This window comes from Parasteatoda tepidariorum, chromosome 6 (genome assembly GCF_982258835.1).
Source record: "Parasteatoda tepidariorum strain Cologne lab strain chromosome 6, Ptep-v5.0, whole genome shotgun sequence".
Classification (NCBI taxonomy): domain Eukaryota; kingdom Metazoa; phylum Arthropoda; class Arachnida; order Araneae; family Theridiidae; genus Parasteatoda; species Parasteatoda tepidariorum.
Window position 1 is genome coordinate 89,890,330 of NC_141760.1, and position 14,186 is coordinate 89,904,515.

At 28.1% G+C, this 14,186-nt stretch overlaps 1 protein-coding gene across 1 annotated transcript in view; it reads right to left on the bottom strand.

Annotated features, from left to right (window-relative positions):
* The window catches only part of LOC107437506 (uncharacterized), a 73,640-nt gene that overhangs the window by 25,764 nt on the left and 33,690 nt on the right, over positions 1–14,186 (bottom strand). The window contains exon 2 of the mRNA XM_016049530.5: positions 604–2,181. Coding sequence (XP_015905016.2) covers positions 604–1,174 — 571 coding nt within the window. The 5' untranslated portion in view covers positions 1,175–2,181. The remainder of the gene's footprint in view (positions 1–603; positions 2,182–14,186) is intronic.

The following is a 14,186-nucleotide window of genomic DNA, read 5'->3' on the forward strand; positions in this document are numbered from 1 at the left end:
TCTCTCATATGATAGAAATACTATCAGGAAGTTAGAGAAGAATCACCCGACTGGAAAAGCACAAGAACCAGAGATAAAAAAAGGAAAACAATGAAGATTGTTCATTATCTTTGAAAGCTGTAGATATGCAAAATAATTAATAAGATTTTAAAACTAAAAATAAACAGAATTCCTTTAAATATTCCTGGGATTAAATTTGGTTATACCTTAACAGTTTTGCAATAACTCAAACACCAGAATGAAAAAAAATTTCATTGATGCACTTTCACTTTGATTTCTGTTGCAACGATTTCTGTTTTTGATTGAAAAACATTTATTTAATATTACATAATTGCAGCATTTGAGACATTTAAAATTCAACTATATTACCTGCAAATTTTGCGCTCTTACACTTAGTAAAGCTATTATATGGTGCATTATAAGGTGTAAAACTAAAGAGTGTTATTTTTTGCTTAAAAGTAAAGTAGGAAAAATTATTTAGAAATGGATTATACAAACTATTATAACATATAAAATTGTTTTCAAAATTACGAACGCTTCTTTATACCTATAGTTCAATAAAATGTTATAAAAAATCAATTAAAAAAAACGCTTATAACGTACCTCCAGAAGAATCTTCTGTTCGATCAGATCCATCAGTTCTTGTAGATCTACCATCCGAATTATGTCCTCTAGTTGGCAACAGCCCTTTGGCGGCTAACCTATTTTCAATTTCTCGAAACTTTTTCTGATTTTCAGGCCTATCAATTAAAATTTGTAACTGAGAACGTAGAGTACTAGCAGTTTCCACAGAACAGCACCTGTACGCGTGTACATGTACAGGGCATTTAGTAAGGGGATTGTAGATGAGCAATATACAGCACACAACGTCGTCATTAGGCTTTGACTCCTGCATCACGCATGTGATAGCGTGGTGTGGTATAAAATGTTTTATCATTTCTGTTTTACCTTTATTGTTCTTTCGGGGAACATTCTGTATTATTTTTATACCTTTATTACTGATTTGTAAGGTCACCTTCATAGGCTCAAGCTCACGCTCTTTGTCGACTAAATGTCTAAGAACTGGCCTGATATACTCCTCTCCGCGCAGACCTTTGCTTTCTTTAGCACCAAGAAACCAAACATAATAGGATTGCTTTTTGACATCTTTCCTCTTGCCTCCACGAAAAGCCATTTTGGAAAACTTAAATATACCTTGGACAATCACGGAAAAACACTAAATAGAACAGTGAACTTGTAGCTCAACGAAATATCCACACATTTACAACGGCTCACTACGTAACACATTTAAAAACGCAGGACAGCACTTAAAATAATATTATTTTTCAAGCACCAGTTAGTAAGACGTTTAAATTTGTAGCATTAGGGTTACAGTTAAATGTCGAAGAAAAAGAACATTGAAGAACATGTATCCAGTGTATCATCACCACTTATAAAAAACTACTTAGAGTCGTAAGTTGTAAATATTCCTTTCCAAATACACATAACATAAAGAAGCGTTTTATTCCCATTTAAAAGCTTGATGAAATATTGTAAAAGTTAAATGCTAAACTGGTTGTGTCATAAGCTCGATTAATTTTTGCTTCTCGTTTGGCGTGTGTTCTTAAAGCAGTGGCGAAATGGTTTCCACATTTAAAAAATACAAAACTTCATCCATTTAAAGCACAAACAAAAAAACACAAAAAAGGATTAATCACTGCTGATGAGAGTAATGACACTTAAAAAATATAAATATGGCAGTGATGTCAGTAACTAGAAAAGAAAATTGTGACATTAAAACATCAGAGAACACCAAAATCCATTAACTCCATCGTCCTGGATATTTTTTAAGGTTAATCAGGTTCAGAATCACGGATGATGGAATTATTGATGACGCCAAGAAGAAGACGAAAAAGGAACATTAAAGAAGATACTCAATCGAAAGGTGCGATTCTTGGCTAATCACGGGGTCGTCCGCAAACTCTTTAAAATGAGTCCCGATTTTCTAGTTGCGGAAAAAGGACTTGTTAAGCTATCAGCTGTTGAAGAAAATAGCATCCACTCTATTCGGAACACAGTGCACTAAGTATTCCTGGTTTTCAGTGTCTTGCCGTAGGCGGCCAATAACCATCATTTACGAGTGGGTTGAGTTGAGTTGCAGGTTTTGTGCCTCTTGCCATCGGTATGGATGAAGGAATCAATCTAGAGAAGAAACGAAATAATTAGAACTAGGAATGTTAAGTATTCATTTTAATCCTTAAACCAAATAATATTTTTCATGTAATGAGTTATATTTGAAATAGTTATCTCATTAGGATTATTAAACGATTTAATTTTAATCCTAATAAAAACAATGGATGAAAACACAGCTGGAATACCATTACAGCTTATGTTTACTTGGTATCGTCTATAACTCTTCATGAAATACATTGTCATACACGCTGAAAAATTCCATCTTAAGTTTTCAGTAGTAATATAATCATTTTTATTATTGATATTTGTATTAATTAAGACTTAATTTTTTTGGTTAAAAACTACTTAATAAATTAAAAACTGTAAACACAGGAGAGATATTTGTCTAAAAAATATTAACGGCTGTTATTTTTTTAAATTTATTTTTATTATCTACGTAATGAACAACACGTATGAGAAAACAAAAATAAATATATATATTGAATATAAATATACAAAAAATAAATATACAAAATAAAAATAAAAAATAAATATACAAAAATAAATATATATAATTTCATATATATATATTGCAATTTAATAAAAATTTTCTAAACAAAACTGATTATTAGTTAGCAGAATCACTTGTTAAGAATGAAAAAGCAGAAATACAAAAAAAAAAAAAAAAAAAAAAAAAAAAAAAAAAAAAAAAAAAAGTACCTTTCTTTTAGTACTTAAATTTTTTTAATAAAAAAATAAAAAAATTTTCTTGTATTGATGAGTAAGTGAAAAAAAAAGTTTCATTTGAAACAAATAAAACAACTTTACCTACGCTTAATCATTAAGAATCAGTAAGTGGGATCTGAGAATTTTGGCGTTAAAAAAAAAAAAAGTGAATTAAGTAGAGAGAGAAGTTTCATAATCATATGGCGACCTTCAAGGTGCTGTCCCACGCGTGAAGGCTGCTAAAACGGGAAAAATGAGGAAACTTCTCTCACCAAATGTAAACAAAGGCATTACTAAGACCACTTTACCCCACGCAAGACGAAAGTAAATTCCACTATACGCCTCCGATAATCATACAGGAAGAGTTATATGATAAATTAGACGAAATTAAAATCAAATTTACTCATTTTTTTAAATTCAATATTTCAATTTCCTCATGCGCACCTAATAGAGCCAAGAGAAACTATGGGATATATAAATCAACAGTGAGAAAGAGTTGAAATATTGTATAGAAATAAGCATTAATGAAAGAAGAATAAGAAAAAAATGCATAACCAATCTATGTTTAAGCCGAAACATCATTCTTATAATTTTCAAAATAAATAAATAAATCGATTATTTTTAGAAATAAAATTCATATAAACCAGAAAGAAAGATGCATATTGCGTTGACGTACAGGTGAAATGGAATAAGCTTCCATAAATTTTGTATTTCATAAAAAAAAAAGAAAAAAATTCTACCAAGCTCAACAATTTTTTAAAACTTTTACTCAATTTTCAAAAAAAGAATTAATAGTACGTAGTTTCCTTTAAAAATAACTTTTTTTTAATGAATTCATAGTTTTTGATAAATCGAATGAATTATACACTATGTAACATTTTCCAGTTCATTTCCACAATTGTATACAAAAAAATAAAATCTTAAAAACATATGAGCAATGAAAACTACATCACTAATACATAATCTATTACAGTATTAAAAAATCAGTTTTAAAACAAAGAAAATATAGGACCTATCAAGCTGAAAATGCTTTACGTTAATTGATAACTGTTTTGAAAAATACGTAGCAGTTGCTATAATTTTTATTACAAGAAAAAAACGCGTTTTTTACCTGATTACTATTACTTTCTTAAAAATATTTATTACAAGTTATTTTTTTTTTAAAAACAAGCTATATATTTTTTGAAAAATCATAAAATACTACTATTGTTGTTCCATAAAACTAGTTTTAAGTGTTTATCAAACTAAATTAAGTGTTAATTTACCCCCAGAAACGTAAAACTCATAAATTTATAAAATAAAAGCTGTTTACTAAAACAGCTTTATTAGTGGAAAAATTTATAAAGCATTTAAAAAATTAAACATAATAATTGATTACATAAAAATGCAATTATTAGCAATTAAAGAGTAGAAAGGAAACTTTTATAACTTTTATTACAGAAGTGACCTTTTATAACTGTTGTTTTTACAGAAGTGACCAAAAACTATATTTCTATGAACATGTTTTCGTTTTCTTGTTAAACAGTGAGTTTTTATACCAAAATAATGTATTTGCATAAATGTTAATTTTACAAAATTCAGTATAAATTGTTTTTTGAAATTACCGATTAATTAATAAAATGCAATGGATTTTAACACATTTTAGTCAGTTGAAATATTTCAGCAATTAAATTTAGACTCGGTAAAATAATGTAAAAAAAAAAAAACTATGTCTATAGAGAAATCATGTTCATCACGAGTTTTTTTAAAAAAAAATAATGACAGATATTTGATGGCTCGTTGATTTAGTACTCCTTATGTACTTAACAATGCTATAATAGTTGTTACTCACTTATGTTATGCACTTCCCCTTATGAAATATTAGTCACTTATCGTAAAATCTATCAATATATTTCATGATAAATGTACAATCGAAAGTTTTAACGTTTCAAATTTTATAACATTAATTGTGTTGACATTCGTTTCGTAGAATTAACTTATGTAAAATAGATATTTAACATAAAAATACAATGGAAGAACATAATAACTAAAAAGATAAATATACTAAAAGATAAATATACTAAAAGATAAATATACTAAAAGATAAATATACTAAAAGAATGCAAAATATTTTAGTCAACATTAAATGTGAAATAACTGATATTCCACTTTAATATTTTAATTACCATGATACAGATTAACTGGACTAATACTTTTAGTGTAAAACTAGTACTTTTAGTAAACATAGGAATATTACATTCATTCTAAAAATGTTGGTAGAAATGATAAGGCAAGCCATGTTCATGTTTAAAAAAGTGACTAATAAGTCATAAAATCTGATAAGACATGAAGCGACGTTAACAGCAAGGAATATGTTTATATTTAAATTATAAAATAAAGCAAAATTTTTAACAACTTACAATATCATACTTTCATCTCCATCAAAGTGAAATGTAGTTAATGCTTGAAAATAACAGCTCAATGAATAATAATGCAAGAATTATGAAGTATTTTTTTTTTAAAAAAGGGAAAAAGAAATGCTGCTTTGTAAAACATCCGATATCATGCACTTAGACATAACGAATGGCATTACAAAGTTACAGAAATGAAAAGAATGCAGAAAACTGGTAATTTACTTTATTTTATGTAAAGTATTATAAGAATATCACTTACTGGCACCGCAAATGTAAATAAGGTAAATTTTTCAAATAATTCTTAACCTGTGTACATATTAGAGAGTTCAAAGCGTTATTAAATATGCTTTGATTTTATGATTTGGTACCGATTAAATTATTATCGTATCTTATCTATCATAATTATAATCTTTGTTTGCTACATAAATGACATTCTCGGTTCCGCTTGATTTCTTTACATATGTGCAATTAGAAACAGATCAATAAGCTCCAATCAATTTTAGAAGTTTTATTCGCATTGATAGAAACGCCAAATATGATTCAGGTCAAAAATGTTTCAATCGCTAATACATACTTGCAGCCTTGCAAAAAATAATAAATGTAAAATGAATTCTAGAGTAATGTAAGTAGAGTATAAGGTCCAAGTTACAAATTAGAAGCTATTATAGCCACTATTAAAAATAAAGCCTATATGCCGCTCTGAACTTGTTTAATTACTATGAAGCGGTTTAATCTGGACAAATATTCTTAATATATTTCCTCATGAATACAAGCAATTAGTAAAAGGAAAAATTAAATTCATTCTTATAACATTTACATCGATTTTCAATGATAACAAAAATATTTATGTTCTTTAAAAAAAAAAAAAGGTTATCAATCGTTTTCATATGGCATGTAATTAAAAAAAATAACTATAAGTTGTATAAAGCGTAAGCGTCATTTAAAATGGCGGCGCGAACATAAAACGACTCTTTATTAGTTCAAATAACGTGTAAAGAAATGTGTATTATAATTAAAACTAGATGATTTTCCGCCTTGATATTTATTTAATTACAACGATATATACTAATCTCCACTCTCAGAATACAAATAATATTCTTATTTTATTTCCTCGTGCAATTAGAAATAGAATGATAAGCTCCAATCACTTCAAGAAATTTTATTTACATCGATTGGAATGATAAGACAAGTTCCATTCAGGTCAAAAAGGATATCAACCGTTCATTCGACATGGAATTCAAAAACCGTTATAAGTCATAAAACAAGAGTAATTTAATATTCCTAATGATCGCAGGAGCAATAACTAAATAGCTCTTCGAATTAAAAGCATTGCACCAGAAAATAATATTTTTAGAATTGATCTAATCACCTAAAACAACCAGCTTCTGTCACGATTGTATCATTTAGTTCATGCTTGAAGAATCGTTTGCAGAAGTTACAGCTTGTAGAATCGTTTGCAAAAATTATTGCTTCAAGGATTGTTTGCAAAAATAAAGTCTTAGGTATAAAACAAATTGATCTTAATGGCGTAAAAAAAGCCATTTTAGGCAAAACAAAGATGGAATGGCGCTGCTAAGTGGTGCTTGTAACATCTCTATTATTCAGTAGTAAGAAGGAAACTATATTTTGAATGATATCGTTTTTAGTAAGGTTCAGTAACGTGAGCTGTGAGTTTATTTATTGACCCTGAAAAGGCTTACTTGGCGAAAAATGCAACTGATTTGAAATATTTGAAAGACAAATGAGGTCAAACGAAAACAATAGTATTTAAAAAATCAATCAATAAAAAAAAAAGCTATGACAGGTGAAACGCAGTGTTCGTTAATTTCTTGCAATAGAACTGAAAAAGCATTGAGCGAAGCTTATAATGTCACGACTTACGACTGTGAATTTCATTGCATTAAATGTTTTTTAAGAAATTTCTTTGGAATTCTTGAGTTGTATTTGACATATAATATTCAAGTGTAAAAAGAAGTTTATATAATGTGTAAAATTTAAAAGTAAATTTCATTAAGTTTCTTTTTTAAAAAAAAGTTGATCCTAACGATATATTTTAAACGATAATTTACTTGGTAACACTTTTTAAATGTATGTCTTTAAATATTTATTGAAATAATGCATTAGGAAGATATTTAACAAGACTTTTTCGTGTACGAAATTCTTTAAAATAAAAAAAATTGTGAAATTTAGAAATTGAAGAAAAAGTTTGTTTTTTGTATGAGCAAGGCTGTTCATTAATGACTTTTACCAACATGATTCATCATCATATAATATTATTTTGTACACAATACTCTCGTTCGATTTAACAATTTTATTCGGAGAACGACTAACTCGTATTCATTTCGCTTCGTGAAACGTAAAAACGTATTTTCTTCAGTCAAGCAAACAAGTCTATTTATTCTGTGAGGTAGGTATATTTATTAACACCGAAGGCAGATCCTTTTTTGTTCCTACAGGATACATATCATTAGCTTGTCATTAGAAGTGCATTCAAATAATTGAAAAAAGATATTATATTTGAGTCCAAAGAAACAAGATGTTTTATAATCATGAGTTAGTGTTTGAAAGAAATCAGAAAGAGTAAAAAACGTTTTATTGAATCTAAAACACGATGCTTATAAACGTTTGGTTTTAATTACTTTCGGATCTAATATTATAAGAGTAAGTTTATTTTTTTATATTAAAATAATTTTTAAAAAATCTTAAAGTTTGATGCATTAATTTATAAAATAATAATAAATATTTTTTAGAAATTTTTTGTCACTTTATAATAAAGTAAAAATTTTAAAAAAATACTTAAAGTAATAATTAGGTTTATGAGCTCTCTTCTAAATGGCAATTCTAAATAATTTAAAGCAATCTTCTGAATTTCGAAAATTTAAATTTTTTTTATTGTCTACTTTTGAACTTTTGTCCATTCGCTTTCTAAATCTCTTTCAATTTAGAATGACGGTCATGATTTTTTTTATTCATATAAAATAAATAGGTTTAGTATTTAATGCGATTACATTCTATAAATGCATTTTCAGAACAATGATAATTTTTAGAAAATTTCGTTGCTCTAACACATCTTACAAATAATGTTCATTATAGAATTCATTGAAACTTAGTATGTAAATTTTATATATATAATGTGAGCTATGTTTTGAATGAAGTCTCAGTTAGAATTTATCATTTTTATAAAGCTTTCAGTAAGAATGTAAGCATCTTTCTTTTAAAAAAAACCATATCAAACAATTTATTTAGCTCTATTTCATTGTATATTTGATTTTTTTTAAAGATTTCAGTTCAAAATAAAGGTAGCCATATAATTTTTATGTTCATGCATTACAATTTGTTATAGAGCTGCTAGCGGGATTCGAAAAATTTGTAGGTTTTATGCATCATAATAATTATGTCCTATTCTTAATTTCAAAAGAGTGCCTCATATTGGGAACCTTTCTACTATCATACACTTAATATATATACATTAGATATAATAATAATGAACCTCATATTAATTGTTATGTTCTACTCTTAATTTCAAAAGGTGTGCCTCATATTTGGGAGCCACGACTAAAAAATATGGCTTCAAAGTTTATTAAAAATATATAGTGAAATAATTGCTTAAATTAGATAGAAATTACAACGTGCTGATTAGATAATTAAGAAAACAAATAATCAGAGTTTGTATGTATGAATCATAAACCTGCTCAGTTATACCAAATGTCTTCGTAAAAAGTTTTTAAATAACATCTAATATACTCATTATATAATTTTTTTTTCAAAGGCAAAAACTACATATTTTTTAAAAACGAAAATAATTATTTTTTTTAAAAATGAATTATAGCTGTTTCTTCGACATAAATAATACTTATTTTTAATGGTATAAATGTGTAATAAATAAGAACGATCCAAATAAAGACAGTGCATATTTCGTGCCACGTAAAACAGCGTGACTAAAGCACAACAAGAACCTTTCTCAGTGCCAGAACACAAAATATTTAACAATTTGCATATTTCGTACAACGTAAAAATAAAGTTAAACAGCGTGAATAAAGCACAACAAGAACCTTTCTCAGTGCCGGAACACAAAATATTTAACAATTTGCATATTTCGTACAACGTAAAAATAAAGTTAAACGGCGTGAATAAAGCACAACAAGAACCTTGCTCAGTGTCGGAACACAAAATATTTGACAATTTGATTAGTGTTAACAATTTCTGGCACCGAGAAGTGCTTTTGCTAATGCCGAAACTATGGTATGTCCATTTTTGAACCTTTATTAGTGATTAGTGCACGTTGTTTTGCTTTATTCATGTAAGAACCGCTTATTTTAAATAGTCAAGAGGAGAGTTATCAAACAGTTATAAAAACAAAATATAAAAAAGCATTAGGTGGAAAATACAAAAGAAGTATAAAATAAAAAATAAATGAATGAAATACACGAGTTAACAGAATCGGAAAAAATGCATATGTTTAAAAACTGCCTTTCCACCGGAACAATCAGTGTAAAAACGCCGCATGGAAAAATGCAAATTAAATATGAAAAATAAGCTCTAATCCTCCACTGATGCCATTCAACTAAAGATATGGTGTAATAATAACAGCAAATAGAAAGAATGAAAGAAAATAAAGTAGAATTTGTTGGTTAAGAGATTGTTGTTAGTGACCTGCTTTTATGCCTCGTGCACGAATGGATCTTTGCTTGTGACAGAAGTTATTGTCTTAGCTGAGAAGATACTTATTTCCCATGAGGTGTTTTAAGAGGAGCGCAGGAACGAATTTGTGTAGGATATTTTGACTAAACAACAATGAATTTCTCTCGGGAATTCAAAAAAGGAATTTTTCAGTTTTTTGATTTAAGCTTATTTAGTTTTGAAAGGTTAAAAAAGAAGATTTTACCACAGATTCTTAAACTCATGCTAGTCAGCACAGCAATTTTTTTTTTTAAATTTACAGAAAAAACTGTCAGCTAGTGTGCCAGGATAAAACCGGTTATTACATATAAAAATACTGTTAATTAAAAAACGGACACCTGGTTTTTAAGCAGATAAATACTGTTATTTTTTTAAAAAAAAAAATAATAATAAACTCTACAAAATAATATCGGCATTGCGGTTGGCGCGAGTCGAGATCAGACTTCGCATGATTCGAATGCGGGTCATCTCATTAGGAGTCAAGCACTTTGTTAGCTACGCCACTGCAGCTCAAGTGTTTCATTAAGAAGAAAATTTTGTAACTGTCTTTACCTTACAAATCTTACTTATTGAAATCATATTTAAGTGTAAAAAGGTTTAAAACTATATTGGCCGACCCTTAAAAAATGTCCGACAATTTAACTTGCCGAAAAATTATATCTAAAGACAGATAACAGGTCGAGTATTAATTTAACGATGAAATCGAATTGCAATTTTACTTATACGATGTTCAAAATCATTAAAAAAAAAAAGTCCAGAGAAGAAGGATCAAGTATAGAAATAATCGTAAAATGATTTGAGAATTGGTTATCTTACGAGATTTGGTTATCTTACGGTATAAAATTAGCAAAATTTATACCGTGAAAAAAATTAGAATTTGAACTGACAGGCAGTTTTAATCCGTTTGTTTCAATCCGTTGAAAAACAAAGAAAAAGTGTTTTATGAAAAAAAAAAAGACTTAAACAGTCAAATATACGGCGAAAATCTGTAAAAAAAAAGAAAAACAAGAATTTTTATTTTTTGTTGTGTGCAGGTAACGGTTGAAAACAAAAATAAAAAAATCTGTATTATCTTTAAACAGTTTTTTTCCGGTAAAATATATGTTGCTGTTTTTTTTCTTCAGAATTTACAGTTATTTTTTACAGTGTGAGAAAAGACTGTATGGCACAGTGGGTGATTGCTTACAAGCTATCATAATTAAAGATTTCAATTTCAACTGTAATTATAAGAAATCATAGTTTGTTAGTATAATTCGAATCGCAATTACAACTAATATTAAACTACGTTTACAATTTTACTTTTATCATATGTAATAAAGTACGATTCGAAGATGAAGGCCATTCACACATTGTATGTATAAAATTGTTATTGAAACTAATAATATTGAGAGTTATTCTTTTCGAAACATAAACATCTACCAGTATAATTTTTTAACGGTTAATTTGAAATAAATTTTTTTACTGATGAAAAATGTTTAACATGAATGTTTTATGCATTTACGGCTGATGATATATGAAGATACAAAAGAAAAAGTCGCATAACTTGGTTAGACTACTAAAAAATACTTTTGACCCCTCTGGTAAACCATACAATTAGCTTAAAATTAATATTTTTTTATCCTTTTACATGGTTGACCCGACACACAAGTTCATAACAAAATTGTCGCAAATGTCGATGGTTAACTGAGCTATAGCAGGCAGGGGTCAGTCCAGACATTTGGTGAAAGGTCTGTTTTTGTAAATTTGTGAAAAAATTACTCGTAATTTGTGAATATAAAGTAAACGTTAAGTCACATTCTTTTAACCAGGATCCGCTTTTGTGAATTTGTGCAAAGAGGGTCTGTTATTGCAAAAAAACATTTTCAATGAGTTTTTAAATTGTGAAGACATACAAGATTATGATCAACGCTGCAAAATTATAATTAAAAAAATTAAATTTTAAAAAATGAACAGCAATTGCAGCTACTAAATTAGCGATGCAACATACAAATATTTGGTATTTAGCCTGTACTGCTGAACGCAGAATATTCATTTCGGTCGAATAAAGGAAGAAGCGTCTGCCGAAGACAAAATTTAGTTCGTTTACATCTGTCTTCCTTTCCCTTCCCGGGAAGGGTTTATTCGATTAACAAAACAATAATGAAGATAAACAAATTTGTGAAGGGTCCGATTAAAATATAAATTATTTTGTGAAGGGTCCGTTTTTAAGTTAAAATATTTTGTGAAGGGTTCGGTTTTATGAAAAGATATTTTGTGAAGGGACCCAAATTTCATCTAAACAAACCCCCGTATAGTCTAAAATTATAAATACATTTAACATATAATTTATTATTTTGCCCGATTAGCCATCGATTAATTCATTTCTTAATGATAGCTACTCCATTGGGCGAGAACGTGTGAACCATTACTTAATTCACTTAGTCAAAAAGTAAATTACTGATAGATATCTTTAATACTCCGAATTGTGCCTACACTGGTCAATCAACTTGAAAAGTACGTTCACCTAAATGTGAGGGTGGCCTAATCTCTACGCCTTTGTAACTATATTATAAAAACTCACCCACTTCAACGTCGCCGAACGTTTAACAATTGCATCTTCAAGTACTTCCTATGCTGTCATTCGAACAAAAGGTTATTACCCGGTGGGTGTCATTCGTTTAAACTTTCGATCTGAGGTAATAAAATAGTCAAGCAATTTATTACATTGTATCGAATAAGATTCAATTCTTTTTTTTTTTTTTTTTTGAAATTTAAGTGCTGTTTTATGATGCTGTAACTTTGGCGATTGGTTTCACGAAATGTATTATAAATTACAATTTGGTTGTTACTCATGAACTATAACACCTGATAAATCAGTGGCATGCAAAATAATTTTTATAACGCAAGGCGAAAGTTTAGCTAAAGAATTATATTATTCAACATTTTTGTGAAAACCATTGTCTCAGGGAAAGCATACAAAAATTTTAACATTTAATCTTTTTTCAGTTTACCTGAAATTTCTAGAATGGCAGCCCATGATACTATTTATAAATAAAATTAAATTTAAAAAGCAATGAAATGGCAATAGAAAATAATTTGAAAGTGAATAAATTAAAATTATGTAAGATTAATAATAAAAATATTTAAATAGGATACATTAATTTATGCGGGTTTGCAGATACGTGCAGAAAGCTAAGCTAATAATTTATAAGTATTAAAATAATCTTTAAAGAGAATAAAGAATAGGAATAAGGAATAGGAATAAGGAATAGGAATAAGGAATAGGAATAAGGAATAGGAATAAGGAATAGGAATAAGGAATAGGAATAAGGAATAGGAATAAGGAATAGGAATAAGGAATAGGAATAAGGAATAGGAATAAGGAATAGGAATAAGGAATAGGAATAAGGAATAGGAATAAGGAATAGGAATAAGGAATAGGAATAAGGAATAGGAATAAGGAATAGGAATAAGGAATAGGAATAAGGAATAGGAATAGGAATAAGGAATAGGAATAAGGAATAGGAATAAGGAATAGGAATAAGGAATAGGAATAAGGAATAGGAATAAGGAATAGGAATAAGGAATAGGAATAAGGAATAGGAATAAGGAATAGGAATAAGGAATAGGAATAAGGAATAGGAATAAGGAATAGGAATAAGGAATAGGAATAAGGAATAGGAATAAGGAATAGGAATAAGGAATAGGAATAAGGAATAGGAATAAGGAATAGGAATAAGGAATAGGAATAAGGAATAGGAATAAGGAATAGGGAATAAGGAATAGGGAATAAGGAATAGGAATAAGGAATAGGAATAAGGAATAGGAATAAGGAATAAGAATAAGGAATAGGAGTAAGGAACAGGAGTAAGGAACAGGAATAAGGAATAGGAATAAGGAATAGGAATATGGAATAGGAATATGGAATAGGAATATGGAATAGGAATATGGAATAGGAATAAGAAATAGGAATAAAAATATGGAATATGAATAAAAAACAAGGAATAGGTATGAAAATATTTATGCATTAAAACAGGATGCAGTAACTTAGGCAGGTAATTACATTTTGACTACTCAACATAACATCGTATGGCACCTGACAAATTAAGCAAAACAATTTTGCTGCTTCACGGAAAAAGTTAGGCTAAATATATATCATTTAAATAAGTCAATATAAAAGTTAAGTTAATAAAGCAATAAAAATATTTGTATATTAAAACAGGATAATGTAACTCATGTAGGTTTCTTATAACTTAG